Source organism: Maniola hyperantus, chromosome 9, assembly GCF_902806685.2.
Source record: "Maniola hyperantus chromosome 9, iAphHyp1.2, whole genome shotgun sequence".
In the NCBI taxonomy this organism is placed as follows: Eukaryota; Metazoa; Arthropoda; class Insecta; order Lepidoptera; family Nymphalidae; genus Maniola; species Maniola hyperantus.
The window spans coordinates 4,424,314-4,450,228 of NC_048544.1; the positions used below are offsets into that span (position 1 = coordinate 4,424,314).

A 25,915-nucleotide genomic window follows, 5' to 3' on the forward strand; every position below is an offset into this window, starting at 1 on the left:
CATTGCCAGACCACTACTGAGCACTAGGTCTCCTCCCAGAATAAGAAGGGTTTAGGTCATAGTCCGCCACGCCGCGCTGGCCGAGTGCGGATTGGTAGACTTGCATAGACTAATTATTAGACTTGAGAACATTACCTATGGAGAATTCTCGGGATGAAGGTTTCCTCGCAGATTTTTTCTTTACCGTTAAAGCAAGTGATATTTAATCGCTTAAAACGCATAGATACATAACTCCGAAAAGTTAAAGAAAGAAAGATCCTAAATCTAAATCGACACGGAATCGAACCCGGGATCTCCCTCTTGTAAGACTGCTACAACCACTCGAGTCAGGCAGGCTGTCAAACTTATTTTAATCTACTGCTGCGAAAGGAGGGTTTAGTGTTTGAATGTATGTATGTCCGTTCCTATGTCCGCTCGTAACTACTCAACGGCTCAACCGATTTTGATAAATGCTCCGGCATTAGATTCGTCTTGATGGCGCAATAAAATTCTTCAAAAATCAAAATGGCGGGTTTCATGCGCTTTAATATTATGCGGGCTGAAAAAGATGAAGTGCAAACCACAGCCCGGTTTTTAAACTTTTTAAATCTACATGTTATGTCGGAAAATCAAAGAGTACCTACATATAGGTACTACATACCTATAGATAAGTAGGTGTTTATAAAACTTACAATCCACGCGGAATTTTTCTCTCGCGGAATCTCTTGTGAGCACCGAGTAGCTTGTGAGACTGCTCACCATTGAGCCAGGCAGGTCATAAAACTTGTCTTAAGTTGGTGAAGAAATATGTCAAACAGAAAACCCCTTTTAAATGTTGGTCACTTTGCCGGCTTCGTAGATAAGTAATAGTGAATTTAAATTCTAATGCAATCTCAATTACGTTAGTGGTAGAGCGCGGAGTTACAAAACTTAGTTGTTCCATACCTACTTCAGTTCACATTTTTCCAACGTTAGGACTTAACGTGTGATTGTTTTTCCTGTGCAAAAATATCGGTGAGTGAATAAAAATTAATTGTTTTTTAAATAAATTATTAATGACTAATAATAATAGATGCATTGTTATTAAAAAACCAGCCAAGTGCGAGTCAGACTCGCGCACCAAGGATTTCGTACTACAGTCGTATATTTTCGACATTTTGCACGATAAATCAAAAACTATTATGCATAAGAATAAATAAAAATCTGTTTTAGAATATACAGGTAAAGCCCTTTCATATGATACCCCACTTGGTATAGTAACCTTACTTTAAAATCTGAAAGTACTAATTATTTGTTCATGTTTAATTTTTTTGGTGATATAACCAAAAATTTACGGTTTTCAGATTTTTCCTCTAATGTCTGCTATAAGACCTATCTACCTGCCAAATTTCTTGATTCTTGTTTGTCAAGAAACACAGACAACAAAGTGATCTTTATAAGGGTTATTTTTTCCTTTTGAGGTGAGGAACCACAAAAATACACGCCTTGCTTCTAACTTCTAAACGTGTGTTTATTGACACGAACTTTTCGTGCAAAATACATCGGATAAAAGTGCCTAAACGTTTTTCTTTAATATTTTTCGTAACATCTTTTCTAATTTATAAGACTCGGTTTCAATAAAGAAAATAATTTGAGATATTGGCCCCGATTCTCTAGTCTCTCTCTAAACTAAATTTAGAGTATCTGCATCCTTTTCTTTTTACTAATGCTAAAAAAGGAACGGAACATGACTTTCACATTTAAAGACTCTAAATTTTAGTGCACAATACAAATTTAAACAGTAGGTTCGCGAGTTTTACCATCACAAAAACACGGGTTTTACCACCTAAAAATTAAATTTAGAAATGTCAAACTGCTTCTGTCCTTTTCATATTACAATAGTAAGAAGAGGGTGCGAATACTCTAAAATTAGGTTGTGCTTAGAATCGGTGCCATTTTCGTACAATATACTACTTATTATTTTTTGCAAAGAAAATTTGCAATAGCGGCTTTCCCCAGCAAAATAATATAAGTAGATAGACGTAACTATTAGGACAGTTAATTGAGTTAGGAATCATCTAAGGAATTATCTAGGTACTTTATGTATTTTACAAAATGTAAAATATATAAAGAAACCACGTTTCCACCACCAGAATCGTTTATTCAAGAAAACTCCTAATCTACCTACTTACCTAATTTTGAAAACTTTATCTACGCACAAACAAATTAATGATATGACACACTGATTTGTTCGGATCTAGTTTTTGTGTTACAGCCCAATTTGCGCTATTATTATGCCCACAGAAAACCCGAATTAAGTATAAATAAAATAAGCTAATTTGATTCATAGCTCCATGAGTATGCTTAATGGCATACCTGCCTATTTCTTGCCTATTAAGTACCTATACGTTTTTATTAGGGTCCCGTAAAACGAATACCCGAATGGGCGTTCTGTCCGCCCATCCGTCCGTCCGTCCGGGCGTATGTCTGTTAGCGGGTTGAATCTCATGGTATACTTACAGTTGAAATTTTCACAGAATGTGGTTTTCTATTGCCTGGAGAGTGACACAGGCTACTTTTTATCCCGGGAAATCAGAGAGTTCCCACGGGATTTTTAAAAACCCAAAATGCACGCGAACGAAGTCGCGGGCATCAGCTATTCTAGCTGATATAAGATAACCTGTCAACCATCATCTCTCTCTCTCTTACAGCTAAACTACTGGGCTTTATAATTCTCACTAAATAATTTCTTAGGTTTAACTAAATTAAAAATAGGCATAACGAAACTCAATTAGAAAAGTAGTTAGTCATGTTTTACACAGTTTTTACGTAACTTGACCGAGTTTCCTGAGGCATCTGCAAGACGAACGACCTTGAGTGAATTCTTAGAACTAACTGGTGTAACTAGTTAAGTAAACTGAGAGACTTGCTCTGGCACAAGTAGGCACATCCATATCTAAATCACTATCCATCATCATCATCATGATCAACCTATCACCGGCTCACTACAGAGAACGGGTCTCCTCTCAGAGTGAGAAGGGTTTTGGCCATAGTCTACCACGCCGGCCATGTGCGGATTGGTAGACTTCACACACCTTTGAGAACATTATGGAGAACTCTTAGGCATGCAGGTTTCCTCACGATGTTTTCTTTCACCGTTAAAGCGAGTGAAGTTTTAATTTGTTACTTACTACAAACAGATAATAAGTATTTTGGGATATCCCACTTTGCCACGGATGGATTAAATTAATGATCAAGACGCTCTTGACCTTGTCACAATACGTGTTCAGAATAACATATTGTACCTATTCTCCATCTACGTAATAGGTACATAATATTATAGATAGGTACTTGCAAGACAATAGAAGTTGCAGTAGTTTAACAGCAAAGAATCGATTGTTTGAAATAGATAGGTCATAAGTTTGATCTTATACATGATATTCAACACGTACGAAGAGAATCTCCACAAACCATTAACGTTTTCGGTAATAATTATAGTAGGTAGGTAGGTACCTATTTATCTAACTACATCTTCTTGAATATATAATAAACGGAATAATATCAATAATAATTATGGTTTCCGGTTAAAATATACAAACATTCATAATAAACATAGTCAATTATCTTTATAGTTTTTAATTATTTGGATTGGTATGGGCTAAACTTGTGTAAACAATCGATTCAAGCCCAAACTACTTATAAGTATTTTCGCAAAAATGATCCTAAGATACAGGAAAAACATTGCTTAGATACTCGAGTCCAAAAACGTGTAGGTTAGGTAGTTACGTAAGTATACTAAAAAGCGGTCAAGTGCGAATCCTATCGTACTTGACCTCTTGACGATCTTGATTTTTTATTATTTGTTGTGATACCTAGCGGCAATAGAAATAAATACACACTTTTTTTTTAAATATTTTTTATATTAAAAAACTACAATTCTCTACTTCCTATTTTCTATATGAGAGAGGTACAACCCGCTGACAGACAGACAGATAGCAGAGATTTAGTACCTACTTATACTTTTCAAGGTTGTTACTGGAATGCAAGATTCTCGGGAATAGAGCACCTAGATGACAGAGAAGAAAGTGGAAAGTGGAGTAGAAGATGTTATAAAGGAGTGGGCCAGGCATAATATCTATTACCTTCTCTGAAAGATGCCAAAAGTATTTCACATACGAACCGCCAAACTTCAAAATTGAAAATGGCTCTCAATTTATGATGATGATGGAAAAATCCGATACGTAAAAACTACCGGTTTCTAATCATAAACACTTCCGCGATCCGTGAACTGCAACGTTAGATAGACGCTATCCGCGAAGTTCAAAGTTATATAGAACACTAGTTCATAGAATATTACTTAGGTACTTAATTAGGTACCGTAAAACTACACAAGTATGGTCCTGATTTGCCAATTTTCAAATTTGTTCTTTTTGCACTAGAGAATGGATTAACATATTTAATACCTATTGATGTTTTTAGATAAAGTAGAACATAGTAAGTTAACACCCCAAGTCAAAATATAGTACGTGTGTTATTTCAAGTATTAAAAAAAATAAAAAATTGGACCATTGTTGTATGGCATGTTGCCAACTATGGTTCAAATTATAAATCATACTCGGGACGCATATTGTGACACATTGGTCTATAATTGGGTGGTTTCTTTGAATGCCTGAAGTTTAGTTTTTAAGAAAAACACAAAATAATGGGATCAAATCAGGTTTTATTGATTAAATTACACGTTACAATAGAATATTTTGTGAAAATTCTTTAAATCTCAAATCAAATGTTTTAAAATTACTTATCAAATCTTATATACACAGGAACATACTTGCCCAGGTTTTGCCAGGTAAGTTATTTTTGAATTGATCTATTTTGCGACCATTTTTATCAAGGTACCTACATTTTCACAATGCATCTCAGGTCGAACATCGTAATAGGGAAGCCAAAGTTTCACATTTCTATTGCATGTTGGATAAAAGCAGCTTCTTCAGCTTCTGAAAACACACATTGAAGACCTGGCTGCCTAACTTTGTTACCCCGATACGCTTTTAATTTCAAAATTATCGAGTTTCTCGGAATTTTATATTTTTCACCAGCTTGACGCTGGGTCAGCACTTTGTTGCTTATATATCAATCAGACAAAGTTCCATTTGGCGATCACTGTAGCCCTTATATGCACGCCCTCCAACTTTCCTTCTCATAAACTTGTCTCGTGACATCATTTCTGGAATAAAACATGTTTGTTTTTAATTATGGTCCAAAAAAACGTTAGGACCATAGTTGAAACCTAAGTACCAAATTATTTAAAATAACTAAAAAAAAAATTAATAGGTGCAATTACAGAGAAAACTATATGTTAAATACATGCTAGCAACATTACCTTTCTTATGAATTCAACTCCGTGTCTTTTTCCTCACTTTAGCCAGTATTTACGAATAAAAGTTTGCAGAGTACTTATAACACGTCTAAACAGGTTTATCTTGCAGTAAGACGAATAAATTAAATTCACAACGCCATCTCACCAAAAAGCGCAAAACTAGTAGACTTATAGGTTAAATCAAGTAAAAACTACGAAGCAATGAACTAGATGTCACTACAAGTTGAAACCAATTCGATTTTGTTTAAAGAGGTAGCTGGACTATTAGTTGTGGCCCTGGACTATGGTTGTGTAGTTTTACGGTACTCAAAATCAAACCTCGTAGCTTTAGTTTGAGATTTACGTAACTAATAAACAATTGGCTATCAAAAAGTGTACCTACAATTTTACCTACCTATCTAAATATATAAAAGAAAAGACTGACTGACTGACTTACTGACTGATCTATCAACGCACAGTTCAAACTACTGGCACACTACCTACTGGACGGATCAAGATGTTTGGCATGCAGGTATAGTAATGACGTAAGCATCCGCTAAGAAAGGATTTTTGAAAATTCAACCCCTAAGGCGGTGAAATAGGGGTTTGAAAGTGTAGTCCACGCAGACTAAGTCGCGAACATAAGCTAGTTTTGTATGAAAGCTTTGACTTTTCAACTAACAATGAAACCGTGATGATATTCTAATAATATAGTTGGAGAACTAAACATCGCTTAGCACCTACTTATATCTTTTTAAAGTAGACTAAGGAAAAATAGATTAGGTGTAATGTACTCGTACCTAGCTATGTTATGTTATTAGATGCAGGAAGGTGACTTAATCCTAGGATTGATCAATGCGGTTTAAACATATAGAGAGAGAGCCAGCGCGTGCCAGACCTTCGTTATTTTATAAAAGCTGAAAGTTTCTCTTTGTATTGTCCCCAACACTGGGAGGAACGATCAGCGATACTGAAGTTTGGATCATCGTGGCTTTGGGAAATAACAGTTAATATAAGGGTGTAAAAAATCTTACGCCAAAGTATAAAGTATAATTATTTTTTCTTCGGAGTAGTACCTATTAGAAATCACGTCATACATTGAAAGACACTTAAATGTCATGGGCATCCCCCGCCAGACACATAAACTTTAATAATTTATTAAACTTTAAGGGTTTCTAGCAGAGGGTTGCCACTTGCCACCATACTTTGTGTCTGGCAATGCATGACGTGATTTCTAATACTATTCCGAAGAAAATAAAAATAAATTAGACTTTATAACTCGACGGAAGATTTTTTACACCTTTATTACCTGTTATCTCCCAAAGCCGCCATGATCCAAACTTCATAGTCGCTGTTCGTGCCTCCGTGTGTTGGGAATACAAAGAGATACTTTTAGCTTTTATAAAATATAGAAGCTCTGGCACGCGCTGGCTCTTAGTCAAATAGGTAAACATTAAACCTACTCGTTGGTTGTATATGTGAACATTTGTTGTGAAATGTGCGGTGCGTGTACCCCCCCACTTGATTGCCTCCATATTGCTCCACTAAGCAATATGGGGGCAATCAAGATCTGCTTCAATAGTTATCTAGTCCAAAGATACATTTAAACTAGACAGTCAAGTGCGACCAGGACACGCGCCCTGAGTGGGTTCTGTATCGTACCACACAAGTACCTGTATGTTTCATAATCATCATCTTGATCAACCCATCGCCGGCTCACAACGAGCACTCCTCCTTCCCTAGAGGTCTCCTCTCAGAGTGAGAAGGGTTTTGGCCATAATCTACCACGCTGGCCATGTGCGGATTGGTAGACTTCACACGCCTTTGAGAACATTATGGAGAACTCTCAGGCATGCAGGTTTACTTACGATGTCTTCCTTCACCGTTAAAGCAAGTGATATTTAATTACTTGAAACGCACATAACTCGGAAAAGTTAGAGGTGCGTGCCCGGGATCGGACCCCCAACCTCCCATTAGAAGGCAGACGTCCTAACCACAAGGCTATCACAGATTACTGTATGTTTAATGCATAGGTACTATGTAGATATTGCCCGCGACTTCATGCGCGTGGATTATAAGATGCCTATGTCAATTTACGAGACGTTAGCAACCTCTGTGCCAAATTTCATATAGGTACCTAAATCAGTTAAACGGATGGGCCTTTAAGAACCCCGTGGGAACTCTTTAATTTTCCGGAATAAAAAGTAGCCTATGTCCGTCCCCGGAATGTAAGCTAACTCTGTACCAAATTTCATCAATATTTCATGGGTTACACTGTAGGGCTGTGAAATGCTAGCAGACAGACAAACAGACAGACAGACACACTTTCGCATTTATGGTATTAAGTATGGATTACTAATTACTAACAAAGAAACTAATTGACATTTTAGCAAACTATGATGTCGAGTAGCTGTGTCACAATAATAATAACTTTGACAGTTTCATAATGGTTTCATCATAGGGTTTCATAGAATACGATTTTTGTTTGAAATACCTAGCTAATTCTATAAGTAGGTACCTACTAGTTTAGTTCAATGGGTAATAATAGCCATCAGTACCCATTCAACAAAAACCACCGGATGGTGTGAGGTAAGTTATGTCTCCTCACGCCACTAAAGCCTGTTTTCCCTTGCGCAATATGCAGAAACAACTCGTCGTGACCAAGGCTACGTGCTTATAAGTTGACACGAATGTGACATCTATGGCACACACCTTCGTGTTGTGAAAGAATTTCTATACATACTTAAAGGTTACAATGTTAAAAAGCTATAGTTAAAAGGCATGTTGCCATTTTTTTGCGACATCCATCATTGTTAGTAGGAATTCGGAGGACAGAGGTGTTCTAAGATAATATTGCATACATCACTTCAACCATTTACTTACTTCAGTGATTTATCAATGATCAATAATAATTTACAACATTGAATGATCAATGATTTATCTAGGTACTTTACTAAACTAGTCATTTACTGTTACCGCTATACTGCTATGGAATTCTCTCCCCTTGGATATCAAACAGTCTGAATCACTATCAATTTTCAGAACAAAATTAAAGCTATTTTATTTATCCTTGATTTGATGTGTTTATTTATTTATTTATACTGTTTATTCCACTTATCTGTCGTCTATTCCTCTCTTATTTACTGTTGTATTTTTATTTATATATATATATTACGTATATTATGTGTATTTACTTTATTTAATTAGTACACCTCTTCCGCTTTCTTTAATTTTATAATATTATCCTCCACCCTAAGGTTGCCTGGAAGAGATCGCTATTTTAGCGATAAGGCCGCCTATTGTAGATGCAAACATCTTTGTTTTATATCTAGTGTTTTGGTTTTGGTGTACAAAAAAGAATATTTTAGTTTTACTTGTCTAGCTAAGTCATTCTGGATTCAGACGGTTGTTTTTACATGTTTTATAATTATATCTACCTATAACCTATTTACTTACATGAATTTATGTGATCGTTTTAAACTTCAGTAAAAATAATTTTCCTCGTGAAAATTGTCTAACAGCCGTACTCAGAGTCGCTTAATCGTTACCTACTTAAGTTTAGTCCAAACGAGACAGAGCTATATCTCTCACATAATTCTGTCTCGTTTTAACTCCATCTTAAGTAACGATTAGCGACTCTGAGTGCGGCTGTATGTGATCGCGAAAATTGCATTAAAATCCAGAAGAAATTATAAACTAATAAACTGATCAACACGAATTGCAAATTTGTTTTCACTAAGTTAAATAACCGTAGTAAAAAAAATATTGCATAAGTAATTATTAAAGATGTTTCCTATTTTGGCAACCGGCAATCGAATCGAAAAATTGTTAAGCAACTAATGAACCGTTATTTTTGATGTACCTACGTTGCAATTCCTATTCCCATCCACTTAATAATAGGATTCATGAATATAATAGCTGTAATAATTTGTTTAAGACGTTGTATAAAATTAATAGATGATCATAAAATTTTGATGCAGTTTTGCAAGAGTGCTTCGTGATTGTTAGGCTATGTGCACGTCTGTTATAAACATATCCATGCTAATAATAATATTATGAACGCTAAATTGTGTCTGTCTGTCTGCTAGCTTTTCACGACCCATCCGTTTAGCCGATTTTGACGAAAGGTACCTACAGAGATAACTCTCAACCCGAGCACGAACATATGCTATATTATTTTATCCGAGAAAAAAAAACCCACTGAATTTTAAAGGCCCCATCCGTTTAATCGATTTTGCTTTGCTTGTTTACTTGATATTATGATCGGTTATAATAATATAGCAAGTAGAACTGTATTTATTATAATTACCGTCAAACTTTGATCGTCAATAAAAGTAAAATGGGTTGCACAAGTCATAGAGAGAAAAAAGCAGCGCGTGCCAGACCTTCGTTATTTTATAAATGCTGAAAGTTGCTCTGTGTATTGTCCCCAACACTGGTAGGAACGTTTGTTTCGATGTTTGTTTGAATTAAGGACTTTGGGAGATAACAGGTAATAAAGGTGTAAAAATCTTAAAGTACACTGTCACACTTAGACACTTAGTGTCGTGGCAGCTTCCTGCCAGACACTCTTAAACTTTTAAACTTTAAGGTTGTCTGGCAGGGGGTCGCCATGATACTAAGTGTCTGGCAATGCAAGACGTGATTTCTAATACTATTCTGAAGAAAATATAAAAAAATCGACTTTGTACTTTAACGTAAGATTTTTTACACCTTTTTTATTACCAAAGCCACAATGATCTAAACAAACATCCAAACAAACGTTCCTCCCAGTATTGGGGACAATACGTAGATAAACTTTCAACTTTTATAAAATAACGAAGGTCTGACACGCGCTGGCGTCCATATTTGTTAATTCGCATCATACCTTAATCTTAATCATGAAGGTATGAATACTTGTGCAACCCACTTTGCTTTAACGTTACTTTAACCGCCTGTCTTGCAACTGGATCTTAATCTAGATTCTAGAGCCTAATCTATACTATACCTGGCAGTACATGCATAGTGCTTACGTCATACTTACCGGTGAATTAATTAACCTCTATGTGCGTCAGCCTATGTTTTTCATCTTTTCATTTCATAATTAATTATCATTTTGTTTGCATGTCATCATAAAAACTAACTCAAGGTTAGCAAAATTCCATTGTTTAACCGACGTAGTTTCTTAGAATCATGTGCCTAACTACCTACCTACTTGTTCCGGTGCATCTTCTCTATATATAAAAAGGAATCGCTGAATGTGTTGCTGATCGCAAATCTCGAGAACAGCTGACCGCATTTCGCTAATTCTTTTTTTATAATATTCCTTGAAGTACCGGATTGTTTTTACGGAGAGAAAAATTTAATTCAACCTCTCCCTCAATTTTCTAAACTCCACCCGAGCGAAGCCGGTTCAGGTCAGCTAGTTATTTATAAAATACATAAAATACCTATCTACTCATAAAATAGTGACGTCGCGTCGGTCTACTATTCGGGAAGTCGGGGGTTCAATCAACTTCGATCCCAGGCACGCACCTCTAACGTTTTGGAGCTATGTGCGGTTAAGCACTTAAATTTTTTCACACTTAAGTTTCACAATGGTGAAGAAGAACAAACATCGGAGGAAACCTGCATGCCTGAGAGTTCTCCATAAAGTTCTCAAAGGTGTTCTCAAAGGTGGTTCTCAAATGTGTTCTCAAAAGTTTGATGATCTATGATGACGTACAGCTCAAACCACCGCTCTAGAAATTTGAGATTTGCATATGTACCTACTTGTAGGTAAAAATTCGCAACGTAGGCTCCCGTTAATGGCTTGGCCTAAAATATAAAAGCAGAACTCGGCCTATATTAGGTCAGATATACTGCAAAAGCTAAACATCAATAGCCAAACATACATTTTAATTAAAAGTTTTCATTAAACATAATATAAAAAAATATACCTACACCTAGCTCCTGCCTAAAAGCCTACCAAACCGCATATTTGACCGGACATGACCGGTAAAAGACTAACATGACCAGCAAAAAAGCAGGACTCCTGGCAACCAGACCCCCCACTAAGATTGGATTTTCAGAAACTTTACTAGCCCGAAGCCGGTGCGGAAAAGCTACTTATACGCCTGCCAAAGTCATTAAACTCCCTTAATCGGGCAGGTACAAATAAACTTTTAAAAGCTTAAAACATTACTAACATTAGGTAATGGCAAGTTACAATAGTTGAAATCGCAAAAAGTACAAAAACACGCGTCAATAAAATATGAACTAACTGCTAACCTCAATCTTTGAAAAGATAATAGTATTCAAGGTTAAGTGTACGCAAACTCATTACACATAATTTACTCATTGCATAATCGGTTACAAGGGGTAAATGTCATGCAAATTGCAATCTGTGTACCGCGCCTTAATCTCAGATCCCTTTGTCCAAAATCCATGCTTACTAATATTATAATTAATGCGATGCGAATGTGTGTCTGCCTATCTGTTTGCTAGCTTTTCACGGCCCATCCGTTTGACCAATTTTGACGAAATGTACAGATATACCTTGCATTCCGGGGACGAACATAGACTACTTTTGTTCCGGAAAATCAAAGAATTCCCGTGGGATTTTAAAGGCCCATACGTTTAACCAGTTTTGACTTTAAGTAGGTACATAGATAGCTTGCATCTCGGGGATGGATATGAGCTTTTTGTCCCGGAAAATTAAAGAGTTCCCATGAGATTTTTATAAAATTAAATCCGAGTCAGCTATTAACTTATTAAAAGAATTCGAGAAAAAGTTTAACTAAATTAAATTTAAACTCTCATCAATCACCGCAGCGACTGGCAGCATTGCCCATTTGGATGGCAAAACTAAGTAGTTCTTTTGCCAAAGTAGCTCATGGATCCCCAAGCAGACTCGATAAGCTTTTTCGTGCTTCGAGATTGCCTATTGTAGTCGAAATTCGGTCGACAGGATTTTTTCACACTATCCTATTATACATTATTAAGTATTTTTTAATTTTACCTAGTTTAAAATTATATTCTGTTCCCTTCCAGCCCCACAATGTCCTCCGAAGGATACTCCTCTTCGGAGCTGGAGTCCATGCCGGACCGGATATCGGAGACGTTCTCCGGGATGACTCTGCTCGTCACTGGAGGCACCGGATTCATGGGGAAGGTGCTGGTGGAAAAACTACTCAGGTACGGAGAATCTTTATTTGTAACTACTTTTTACCCACTAACTCGGTATTTTTAGAAATTTCTTAGAAACTCTTTGGTTTAATCAGTTTGAAAAGTTACCAAGACCATTCCTTGCAATTTCAAATTATTTATGAGTGAAAATCGTAATAAACGTACCTACTTACTTAGAGAAAACGAAATCGAACGACGACGGTCCCTGATGGTAAGATTTTAGTTGAACAGAGATTTTTCAGAGCGCTCTGACAAATCCCATGTAAAATGTAACATTTGTTTTGGTCACTTATCGGCAACTGTCTGAGGATTCGATAATGAAGCTATTTTTAAATTAGTCAAGTAAGTAACCTAATATCTAAGTTTAACTTTTCCAATAAACAAATACGTATTTAATGCTACAATGGAGTTGGAATTTGCAAGACGATAAAAATTACAAAATAATTAATAAAGATTAAAAAATCTGTGAAAACCTTGTCAAAATAAGTTTAGCATTACTACTAATATTCCCCCTTTCTTCTTCAAGAAAGCTAAACTCTTTCTGTTTGTGCTAAGAGTAGTTACGACATTATTCTAACTCGGCCCGAGTGCCTTGACCGTTAGACCACTTTTCTTTAATTAACTTTTAGTGTAGCACTTACAACACCCTAATAAATTAAAAATTGTTTCCACGAGTAGAGTTTGAACGTGGAATCTTACGGATTTACTTTTCATCCTATTTCTGTTTAATCTTCTACTAGATGATGCCCGCAACTTCACCTTTGGATTTAGGTTTTTAAAAATCCCGTGGCAACTCCTTCATTTTACGGGATAAAAAGTAGGTACAATATACTCTGGGATGCAAACCAAATATCTTCAAAATCAGTTATGCAACCGGGCCGAGAAAAAATAACAGACATACAGACATAATAACCTACTTTCACATTTATTAATTCACAAGTAATTTCAGTACGACTATAACTTATGTTTCTGTTTACAGAAAAGTTCCTGATATTGAAAAAATTATGCTATTGGTTCGTCCGAAGAAAGGCAAACTCCCAAAACAACGCCTTGAAGAAATGTTCAATGATGCGGTAAGATCTAATTAGCTTTTCTGTCTATTATATATAAATAAACGGTCAAAAGGTCAAATATTTTATTCAAAATCTTAATATATAAAAGGAAAAGGTGACTGACTGACTGACTGATTGACTGACTGATCTATCAACGCACAGCTCAAACTACTGGACGGATCGGGCTAAAATTTGGCATGCAGATAGCTATTACGACGTAGGCATCCGCTAAGAAAGCATTTTTGAAAATTCAACCCCTAAGGGGGTGAAATAGGGGTTTGAAATTTATGTAGTCCACGCGGACGAAGTCGCGAGCATAAGCTAGTAGGTAATAAACACACACAGGTACTCGTACTTCGTACCGCCTAACAGTCGATTAATTTTTTTTAAATTTTTCTCTTCGTAAGAACCATCCTCGTACTTCAAGGAATATTATAAAAAGAATTAGCGAAATCGGTTCAGCGGTTCTCGAGATTTGCGATGACCAACACATTTGGTGATTCATTTTTATATTATAGAAGATAAATACTTTTATGTACTTCCTTGTTACTATTATATTTTATGGGAGATATTCAGCTGCATGTTAATTTGGTTCGATGTTGTTATATTTTCACTTATTGGAAACATTTTGATGAGAAGTCACGGATTAGACAGTGTTATATTGCTTGAAGATCTATCTAGGTACCTATAATATAGTAAAATCCTACTTAGGTACTAGACTAGTTTAGATAAAAAACATTGACTTTTAGTTAGATTGTAATTTGCAAGTGTTTTGTAATGTAATTTATGGTAGAGGCTACTACTTTTATAGCTTAGACACTGTTTACGAATGATTTAGTGTTATCCAACAAGGAGTTTCGTCCTACACTTCGAAGGTATTCAATTATTGAGACCAATTTTAAAGACGATTATAAAAAAAAATCACATGAAAAAAGAAATAGAATAGTCGGTCAAATCAGAGTCAGATCGAAGTCTTCGAACAGTGCGTGTTGGCAGCGATGACTATACGAATTCAAGACATGGTCGCTGACTACGGGCCTCATAACAAAGCTCGAAGTCACTCAACGGGCAATGAGATCCGTAGAAGAGCCGACATTACTGCCATAGCGATGGCGACCTCGCCCCGGAAAGCGCATCAGCGGCGGTTGACCTCCCCATGGTGAGCATCTGACGATACCAAACGAGTTGCAGGGAGCCGTTTGATTCAGACGGCACAAGACGCAAGAGAAGAGATAAGAGGCTTATGTCCAGCAATGGAGTCTATCGGTTGAGGATGAATATAGAGTTAGATTAAAAACATACGTGTCCGTAAGCCTTTATGCCTATGTATAGTTATTGCATAGCATTTGCACTACGGTTGCACACCGTTGCAAAACGAACCGTTTGACTTACCTTATGACGACATTAACTTGTATTATTTATGTTCACGTGAATCAGCGGTTATCTTGAATCTTTTTGGTGTAATTAATTTTTGCTATAACAATATTTTTTATGAGTTACTAAATGATGCTTGCGACTTCCTCCGTGAGGTTTCAGGCTTTTTAAAAAGCCCGTGGGAACTCTTTGTTTTTCCGGGATAAAGCAGCACATATCTTCTAAGTATAATACCTCTCTAATCTAACTATAATATCCATGTGAAAAATCATCCGTTTTGGCATAGATTAAGGATATTTATGGTTGTGGCGTGATTGACACAAACAAACACACTTTTGCATTAATTATAAGTACGTAATATTCATATGGATAACTTAAGTTATAACGGTTAATGATGTCTTATTTATCATTTCAATTATATCATTTCAATTATACTTTTAAATCGGGCAAGGACTCAAATACCCAGTAATGACTCCAGAGAGAGGCAACTCATACTGCGTATTGCCTCAAGTACCTACCTATAATGCCGTTTGTATCTGGTCCGATCTTTAATTTAACAACAGCCAAGCGAATAGCTTTGTAGTACCATAGTAATCGAATACTGCATCAGTCGAAACATTTCGCAACTAAACTGCAATACGGCTATCGCCATCGCGCCGGAGTCAACATTCCGCACTCCATGTAATGTAATGTATCTAAATCTCATGAGTTTAAATCACTAGGTACCCCTATTATAAAACATGTGAAAGTGTGTTTGTTTGTTGGTTTGTCCTTCAATCGCGTCGCAGCGGAGCAACGGATCAACGTGATTATTTGCATGGGTATAGTTTAAGACCTGGAGAGGGACATAGGCTACTTTTTATTTGGGAAAATCTAAGATTTCCCAAGGGATTTTTAAAAACCTAAAACCACGCGTACGAAGTCTTGGGCATCAGCTAGTACATTATATTAATAAGTAGGTAAGTAAGTACTTGTTAATATAATATTATCATAAGCACGTCCTTGACTATCCCGACGATCAAATCATGACCAACAATAGAATAGAATAGATTTTTATTCAAATAAACTTTACAAGTGCTTTTGAATCGTCAAAACAATTTACCAATGGTGCATTGGTAAATTGTTTTGACGATTCAAAAGCACTTGTAAAGTTTATTTGTGTGTTGCCTTACTAGGTAGGGTGCCTACCTAGTAAGGCAACACACAAATAAAACCTCTTTACAGCGTCTGCGCTGGTGAAGACGAGGCCCCCGATTTCTAACGTCACCCTGACGTGGACTCACGCCACGGCCTCGGGGGCGTACCAACAACGGACTAATGGAGTCCAACCAACCCATACAACCCAACGTCATTCTAAGCCGTGATCCGAGCCTCATATGAGGCGCCCTTAGGAGGACGTTATTACCCGACCTCCATACCTCCCCAATTATTTCTTCGGGCCCTAGGGCTCACCCCCAGGCGAAGCTTTGCGCTTGCCACCCCACCCGGCAACACTGTAGCCTACTCTGTGCTGTAGCGGCCAGTGGGGCCTACTCACTCCGAAAAAAAACCGGCTAAGTGCGAGTCAGGCTCGCGCAACGAGTGTGCCGTACTACAGTAGTGTTTTTTCGACATTTTGCACTATGATTCATAAACTATTATGCATAAAAATAAATAAAAATCGGTTTTAGAATGCACAAGTGAAGCGCTTTCATATGATACCTCATTTGATATAGTTTTCTTACTTCGAAAATTAAAAATACAAATTTTTAGTTTATGACCACATTTTAATTTTTTTTGTGTGATGTAACCACAAATTCACGGTTTCCAGATTTTTCTCCTAATGTCTGCTATAAGACCTAGGTACCTATCTGCCAAATTTTATGATTCTAGGTCAACAGAAAGTACCCTGTAGGTTTCTTGACAGACCGACAGACAGACAGGCAACAAAGTGATCCTATAAGGGTTCCGTTGTTCCTTTTGAGGTACGGAACTCTAAAAATTATACAGCAACACTAGTTAATCTATATTAGATATATAATATTATGTATCTCAATGTACCTAGTAGACATTATTATTCTACTCTCTTTCGTAACAAGTAGGCAGTAACAACGCACAAGAAATACACGAAGTTACCCAATTCAACGGTACAATGGATACATTACATTCTCCAAATAATAATTATTACCTCCTTGCTAGTTGTTACCGTACTATTAAAATTTAAAACATGCGATTAGTAGTTTGATATACCTCCTCTTAGGGTTCCGTACCCAAAATGTAAAAATGGAGCCGGGTCAGTCCGCGTGTAGGTGGTCATAAGTAAAATAGTTTGTATGCTTGACCAAAACACACGAACATTTTTTTGGGTTTTTCTTTCATGGTTTGTTGCAATGTTTGGCTTGGAAATATATTTTGGTACATACAAAGTGTGTTGTTCATAATAAAACTATGCGAACCCTAAAAGAGCGAGGCCCGACTCGCACTTGGCTGGTTTTCTTTTTTCTTAATTTGCGTCTCCTTGCGAAATCTGGTAATCATCATTAAAAATTTCGAGACCACTGCTCTAAATAGCGATCAGGTGGTCTTGCAAAATCACTAGCATAAGTAATTTTAGCCACGATATCCTTGTGCGGCCAAGCCTTCTCCAGTCTTAAATTACATGATAGCAGTACAGTAATCCAGTCCGAGATGACTTGCTACTGGACTCGTGGGGACACAAGTTTCAACCCATTCTAGTGCTGACTTCGCGCTCGCAAGTCAGTCCAACTGACAGCCACACGTTTTATTTTTTGGGCCTAGCAGTGGCATCGGCAGTCGAAATAGGCAGCAAAGCAAATTCGTGTCACTGGGCCCAGTAGGTAATTCCATCGTGTAATCCAGGCATAAAGTTGAAAACCTACCTTCCTTGCCCTTTCATAAACTAGCACTTTCACTCTCGAAAAGGTGAAAGCAATTTGGCAACCTGTTCAAAATCATGACCATTGAGGGATAAGAGAGTATAATATAGTTAATATTCCTTGCTCAATCCAACTTTTTACTCTGTCTATACCTTTGTCATTCTGGGAGTAAGCCCGTGCTCAGTAGGAAGCTGACGATGGATTGATGACGATGATGACAATGATGAAAATAGTTTAAAATTTTGGTAACTTCTTTAATTACCAGTTGTTCGAGAAACTCCGTGAGCTCCGCGGTGGCACAGCACCACTGTTAGAGAAAATGCAAATCATTGATGGTGACATGAGCGCCCCAGACCTGGCCATCAGCGACACTAACAGACAGCTGATCATCGAAGAGGTGGACATGGTCATACATGCTGCGGCGACTATCAGGTGAGCATTTATCAACTTTACACTTGCACTTAACATTAGAACTGCCAAAGAACCATAGTTTATACCTATGTACCATACCAAGGAATCATAATACTTCATACATCATAATACTTACGAGTGAAAAACCTTACTGCAGAAAGTTCAAAGCGCCGGGCAATTTCTCTGAGAAGGTTTCTGCAATTTGTTTACCTTTTAAGCAAATTAAGGAAAACAGACTCAACAATTCCCCGTATATGAAAGGCAGGTTCAAAAATTAATAACTGAATCACTATGCATCTATTTTACTATCCATATACTAATATTATAAATGCGAAAGTGTATCTGTCTGTCCGTCTGTCTGTCTGTCTGTCTGTCTGTCTGTCTGCTAGCTTTTCACGGCCCATCCGTTTAACCGATTTCGATGAAATTTGGTACAGAGATAGCTTGTATCCCGGGGAAGGACATAGGCATACTTTTGATCCCGGAAAATCAAAGAGTTCCCACAGGATTTTTAAAAACTTAAATCCACGCGAATGAAGTCGCGGGCATCATCTAGTTATATATAATGTTTTACTTTCAGATTTGATGAAGAACTGAAAAAAGCAGTGTTACTTAATGTTCGAGGTACAAAGCTGATTCTAGAACTAGCAAAGAAATGTAAAAAACTTAAGGTGAGTCACATTAATAAGGCACTCTTTATTTACTTGAATAAATAAGCAGTCATTCAATATTTTTCTTATTTTTTTAGCTTTTTACTCACATATCAACAGCATACTGTCACTTACACGAGAAGCTTCTGGAAGAAAGGCCGTATCCCCCTCCAGCGGACCCCCACAAGATCATAGACGCTGTGGAATGGATGGACGAGGAAACCATTGCTACTATAACGCCAAAGTAAGTTTTAATATACGAGAATGAAACCAAGTTTTTTAGAATACAACAACCAAACACTTAAAATAAAACTGAGTTGCTTGAAAGAAATTCAAAAGTGAAGATTAATCAAATTCATTCACATTCACGAGACTCCATGATTCTATTGAATTTGTTTCGAACATCTCAGCGTTAGAATAAGATGACATCTCTGCTTCTGAGATTATTAAATTTTTGCACCTGGTTTATGGCATTTGCTGTAAGTTCCAAAAGATTAATTTTTGTATTCGGGGGTAAGGGTTAGGTATTATTTTTCATTTTCATTTGTTTTACGAGCTGTTGCTCCACGACTTCGTCCGCGAGGATTTAGGTTTTTAAAATCCCGTGGGAGCTTTTTGATATTCCGGGATATAAGTTGCCTATATCACTGTATATAGCATATGCAAAATATTCGCCGATTCGTTGCTTAGTTGCGGTGTGACTGAAAGACAAACCAGCAAACAAACACACTTTCGCATTTATAATGTTAGTATGATGCCTGTTTATGCATACTAAATAAGAGTTAAGATATTTTTTTAAATTAAACATTTGAACAGTAACTTAAAAGTATAGGAAACTGCATTTCAGTGCGTTTCTGCTGCGTGTGAGATAACTTTAATTTAATACTTTCAGATTACTCAGCAAACTGCCAAACTCATACGCATTCACAAAAGCCTTGGGAGAAGCCTTAGCTGTCGAAGCTATGGAGCACATACCAGTCATAATCCTACGTCCTTCTATTGGTAACATTAATTTATCCATTTTATAAAGTTACGAGTAGTCTTTGATGCATGTTGCATAATATGAATTGGCATGTCTTTGAGAGAATTTCATGCTCTTCAATAGGATTTAAAGCAATAGTACCTATTTACTTTTGTTACAGTAATTCCTATCTGGCAAGAGCCCGTACCTGGGTGGACAGATAACATCAATGGACCTACTGGACTTCTTATTGGTAAGTATATACTTGCAATCTTATAAAATAAAAAACATATTTATATCGATTTATTTGTGAAGAAGGTTGTTGTCTCTTACATTTTGTATTACTTCGAGGTCTTAATAAGTAAGAATCAATGACTTTCAGGTGCCGGCAAAGGGGTGATTCGAACGATGTACTGCAAAAGCAACAGCTATGCTGACTATTTACCCGTGGATGTGTTTATCAACGGCATCATGATTTGCGCATGGAATTACATTAAAAATGGGTATCGTACTAAGTCTAACTATTCCATCACTTTTATTCTGTTGATCGTTTATTTAAACCCTTAGTAAAACTTGCAAAAATTAATTTTGGAATTTCCGTTTCAAACTTGTTCGTGAGGGAGCCTGCATGTCTGAGTTCTTTGTAATGTTCTCAAAGGTGTGTGAAGTCTGCCAATCTGCACTTGGCCTGCGTGATAGACTAATTTCGTTATGAGAGGTGATCCGTGCTCAGTAGTGAGCCGGCAATAGGTTGATGATAATGATAATGATCATGATGATGCTTTGTATCCTTAACTTTGATAGAATTCGAACATCGAAACACAATAACGTCAGTGAAAAAGGGACCTAGAAATCTTGATTTAGAGTCACAAACATAAAATCACTTTTTAACTTTAATTTTGCAAGGTTACCGCTATGAGTGCTGGCGGTAGAGGTAAGGACGAACTTAAACTATAAAACAAGTACGTTAAGGTGCATTTTAGTTTGATTTGGAACTGTTTCAAAGCTCGAATTCAATCAAAGTTAGCGATGTAAAATCTTATACTAAGGCTACCGATATGACTTATCTTATTTTCAGGGATACAAAGAGGAACGTGGTGAACTTCACGTCATCCGCTGAAATAAAAGTGACCTGGTTGGAGATGATTGATGCTGGAAGGGAGATCATTATGAATAGAGTGCCGTTGAATGGTGTTGTGTGGTGAGTGAGAATACAATAGAAGAATTGTTTATATTAAAGCATAAGTTTTTCACTCTATCTATTGTCCATAATATTATTATCATGAAAGATAATCAAGACGATTGTATAAATAGGAGTCTGAATTGAAATTTACCTTGTCACCGCTAATTGGTACAAACTTTCCATCTAAAATCAAAAAAGAACTTTATGTAGAGTAACTGTAAGCCAAGATGGTATGACTATAAAAGACCCTGGAACACCTTAGGGAAGTTTCACCGTCAATCTCGAATATTAAAGTTTACCTACTTTCTTTTATGTGAAATGAAATAAAGATATTTTGTATCTTTATCTAAGAATTTACCGACATAGAAATAACTATTTCAACTTCATACAATCCAAACCCTTTCCAGGTATCCAGGAGGTTCGATGAAACATTCTCGGCTATACCACAACATTTGCGCACTACTGTTCCACTGGATTCCAGCAGTCCTCATCGACACTCTTCTGTTCTGTCTCGGATATAAACCTGTGTAAGTGTTCTGATGTCACATTTTTAAAAAATGCGCTGCAATGAAAGCATCCTCTTTTTTTGAAAGTCGGCTACAATTACAGTCTCTAGACGAGATTACAAGATCTTGTATTGAGCTTTTTTAAAGTAAAAATAGCGAGCAAACGAGTAGGGTCACCTGATGTTAAGTGATTACAGCCGCCCATTAATATTTGTAGTACCAGAGGAATCGTCAATGCGTTGCCAGCTTTCAGGAATTTATTGGTCCCCTCGAATAACCTCATATTTAATCTAATGGGGACACCGCCAAAGGCAATTGATTCCACAGTTACGATATAATTAATAATTACACTGTTTCCAATATATTTTTGTAGTGTCCAATAATAGTTTTTTTTTGATAATTAGTACCTCATATGCTTTCATAGACTCAGGTGCTTTCAGGTACTCGTTACATGAACATCGCTTAAAAGATTTTCTATCTTTACAGGTTAATGCGGGTCCACCGTCGTATAAGCAAAGGTTTCGACGTTTTTGAATACTACACAAACAACCAATGGGACTTCAAATCTGACATCGCGCAGACACTTCGAAAAAACCTGAACCCTAGAGAGAGGCGGGATTACAAAGTTGACGCTATTGGTAAGAAGTTTTTGTCAATTTTTCGGAAAATGTATTGATTGAGTCCAAGTCAAAGGCTAAAACAGCTGCCAAAAAACTTGGCATCCTAAACAAGGTGAAGCGGCACTTCACCCCAAAACAACACTTAACTCTTCATCAGGCTCAGTTTCGGTCTGGCATGGAGTACTACTGCCACCTTTGAGATGACTCTGCCAAATACTAATTCAATGCATTAGACTCGATCAAAGAATTATTGGCGATTAATTATGTACTGTACGCAGGCAAAATTGCTCAGCGCCGGTGTAGTATCACTTACCTACTTATCGGTCCTTTATCGAATATATATAGACTACTTTGGTGAGTGTGCTCAAGAAGTTCACAATCTTGTTCCTCCTTCACCGTTCTACCACAGAACAAAGAGTACTTTGGCCCCCTTTTGTGGTCCAATCTACTCGTTTTGCTCAACTTTTCTGATACAAACCGTTAAAGTGTGGAATGCCCTTCCGGCGTCCATGTTTTCTGCCACATATAACAAAATACCTTCAAGCAGTGAATAGGCATCTTCTAGGCAAGCACGGTCCAAGACCCGTGACATTTATTTTCATTGATCGATTGATTTATCTTAATAATTATTTTCCAGGTCTGGATATATCAAAATACTTCGAAGATTGTATCAAAGCTGCCAGAATCTTTATTTTAAAGGAATATGATGATACTCTGCCTGCTGCCAGAAGGCATATGAAAATGTATGTATAATTTGCAGAAGTTTCGAATTTTTTTAGATAGGTACCTACCAGTGGCGTGCAACTCATAGAGGCATAAAAGCGCTGCTTACCCAAGAAATAGTTAACTCGGTTGAAATTGCTCAATGCTCATTATTCTTTGACTTGCTCACCTAACTACTGCTTACCCTGGCTTTAAACCCTATGCACGCCACTGGTACCTACGTACTAAATTAAAATATTTTGGCCGGTTAACTTCAGATCGATACACCATTGGAATTAGACTTTAATGATTCTTTGAATAAAAATAAAATAGGGTTTTATGTTTGACTATATAATATTATGGACTCTCAAAATCACTACGAAGTAAAAAAGACTGAGAGTGCAGTCATGTCAGTTCCTGAATACTTATGGTTTAGGAGTGCTGTACCACGAAGGTACCTACAATATTAATCCAACATGAACAATTCAACTGTTTCTGAATCAGCATCAGAATTAAGGAGTTGGATGCACCATTTCGCAAACTTCTTGGGAACAAAAATTTGTAAATTAGTCCAGAAACCTGAGAAATCGGTGTATATGTGCCCAGATAAAAAAACGGGCTGTATTGAGAACCCCCTCCTTTTCGGAAGTCAGTTAAAAAGTATTAAGTTCATTTTTGTTTTCAGCATGTGGTTCGTGGATATCGTAACCAGATTTTTGTTCTGGGCTCTACTCTTCTACTGGATCAGTGGCTGGATATCGACGTTCTTCGGTTTCCTATCAACATCTAGTGAAATAACTCCTAAAGCCATCGTAGAATAATTTTGTGATATCCTTGATTTTAGTTGAGTAGTGCTTTAAGCGAATCGTCCTACTCGTATTGCTCAAGAGTAAAATTAAGAAAATATATTGGTGAAAGATTAAAAATATGTTAATTATGGAAAAAATAACTTAAAAAGGAAAGATTTTTAAACGTAAAAACGTAAGCTTGGACCTAATAAACTTTTTTATTAAAATATTTTATTACTTCTCTGTTACTCATGTAAGAGTTCCATCATGGTCAAAAAGAACTAAAATTCAGGCATCCAATTAAAAAGTGGTTAACTAAAAACTTCAAACAAACTAAAAAACTTGGTTCTACGTATATGTACATCAGTTTTTGAAAATGCGCACGTTTTTTGGCGGTAACTCAAAAACTACTTTTTGCTGTTAACCGCTTTTTTCTACATAGGATCAACTAAAAAATAACCAAAACGCATGTTCAAGCTATACTTATAATATTATTTTTTTAGAAACATCAAAATTTGAAAATTCCCACGTTTTTTAACAACTGTAAAAAAAAAAAAAAGATAAAGATATTTAACAGCATTTTATAGGATAGGATATCAGACAGACTGAGGTTGAATTCATTTCGCAGTACATTTCTGCTCTAGTATTAAGACAACTTTTTGTTGCCATGCATAATAATGCCATGCACTGTATGAATGCTTCAGGTAACTTAGTATTAATTAAAGAAAACGACTTAAGCGGGTACGTATAATACGTATTAATACGATGATATTAAATTATCGTCATTTTGACCTAGTTTTATGGTCATGGTCACAACGGGACTGCAGTACTGCGAGAAGTGAATATTGATTTCATTTTCACGGGCAGGCAGTGGGGGTATCTACAGGAATTACCCGCTTTCATGTTCTTTGTTTAAAGCGAACCTAGTTCGAAATGTCGCTGGTTCCGTTGTCTTTCTCTAAACTAAATTTAAAGTATCTGCACCTTTTTCTTCTTAATATTGCTAAAACGGGACGGAACATGAACTTTATATTCAAATACTCTAAATAGGCTTGCGACTTGCTGGAAAGTCTCGAGGTTTGATAGCTCTAAATTAAACTTAAATCTGTCAAACTGTATCTGGCCTTTTCATAATAGATTAGTAAGAAGAGGATGCGAATACTCTATAGTTGTGCTCAGAGTCAGAACTGCCTGTGATATCTCTAACTTCACCTCTCGCATTCTCGAATCGTGGTACGTATTTAACATTATTATTACATTGGCTAAACGTACTGCTATGCTGTAGCAATACTAATGCCTATAATACCTATCATAAATTCAGCCAGTCATAATAAATCGCACTGTTGTAAAGCCGCGATTACACCTGCAAGTTTTACTCACGTGATTAACTTACGATAAATTTACTCATGGACATACTTTATGTACATTTTCATTAGATTAATAACGTAAGGGGGCGTCCATAAATTACGTGAGATATTTAAGGGGGGAGGGGATCGAGTCAAATCTCATCTAACCTTACGATGGAGAGAGGGGGGTCTCGGCAAATATCACGCAATTTTTTTTCTGATTGAAACAAAAAAAAATTATACTATTTTGGTCTATTTTGGTTTGGTGGTTTGGTTAATCCAGATTGTACATGCTTAAGATTTAATCTTAAACGTAATCGTAATACGATTAAGATCATTCACTAATTTGTTCGAAAGAATATAATTTCATTTTGAGTATTCTATTGTTAAATTTTTATTACACTTATAACTCTCAGCAATATTGATTACTAATCTTAACTAGTCGTAAATAAAAGCACGAAGCAATTTTTTTTTTCTTTTTACAATAACAATCCAACGCGTTTACGTAAGACACCCACATTTTGAAAAATCTCACGTGAGATGGGGGAGGAGGTTGAATAAAATCTCACGACATCTCACCAGGGGGGAGGGAGGGACAGAAAATTCAAAAAAACACCTCACGTAATTAATGGATGCCCCCTAAGCTACTTACGTAAGTAAATTTTACGGGTGTACCTAATTGCGGCCTAATAACAATTTCGGAGGGCCTGTAGTTGGCTCTTGTAGATACCTACGCAAGTATTAGGATGAAAACTGTATGAGTTTAGTAGATATTTTAAATATACCTACCTACTCAGATATTGATAATAAAAAGAAATAGGTAAGTAGGTAGGTATGTACTACTTAGACTGTACAGAAGACCAGTTTTATTATTTTTATTAATTAAAAGACTTGATAAAATTATTGTGTAATCATAGTTTTAATGGTTTTTATAATTTCCTATTTTTAATAATAAAAAATAGTACATAACCTTTTCTTTAATTCAA

At 36.5% G+C, this 25,915-nt stretch overlaps 1 protein-coding gene across 1 annotated transcript; it reads left to right on the forward strand.

Moving 5' to 3' along the window:
- The first annotated feature begins 809 nt into the window (after nt 1-809).
- LOC117985320 (putative fatty acyl-CoA reductase CG5065) lies at nt 810-25,896 on the forward strand. Its single transcript, XM_034972006.2, has 14 exons — nt 810-993; nt 12,326-12,469; nt 13,440-13,533; nt 18,028-18,194; nt 18,754-18,844; nt 18,922-19,067; nt 19,716-19,825; nt 19,966-20,037; nt 20,167-20,287; nt 20,863-20,985; nt 21,375-21,494; nt 21,960-22,111; nt 22,731-22,836; nt 23,481-25,896. The coding sequence occupies exons 2-14, from the start codon at nt 12,333-12,335 to the stop codon at nt 23,614-23,616; spliced, it is 1,575 nt and encodes a 524-aa protein (XP_034827897.1). The 5' UTR covers nt 810-993; nt 12,326-12,332; the 3' UTR covers nt 23,617-25,896.
- Nucleotides 25,897-25,915: the final 19 nt, after the last annotated feature.

Excerpts from the sequence above, each read along its gene's own strand:
- LOC117985320 (XM_034972006.2), top strand. The coding sequence starts at position 12,333 with ATGTCCTCCGAAGGATACTCCTCTTCGGAGCTGGAGTCCATGCCGGAC. Across the intron at positions 20,288-20,862 it reads TGGAATTACATTAAAAATGG|GGATACAAAGAGGAACGTGG; the intron begins GTATCGTACTAA and ends TCTTATTTTCAG. Across the intron at positions 22,112-22,730 it reads TTACAAAGTTGACGCTATTG|GTCTGGATATATCAAAATAC; the intron begins GTAAGAAGTTTT and ends ATTATTTTCCAG.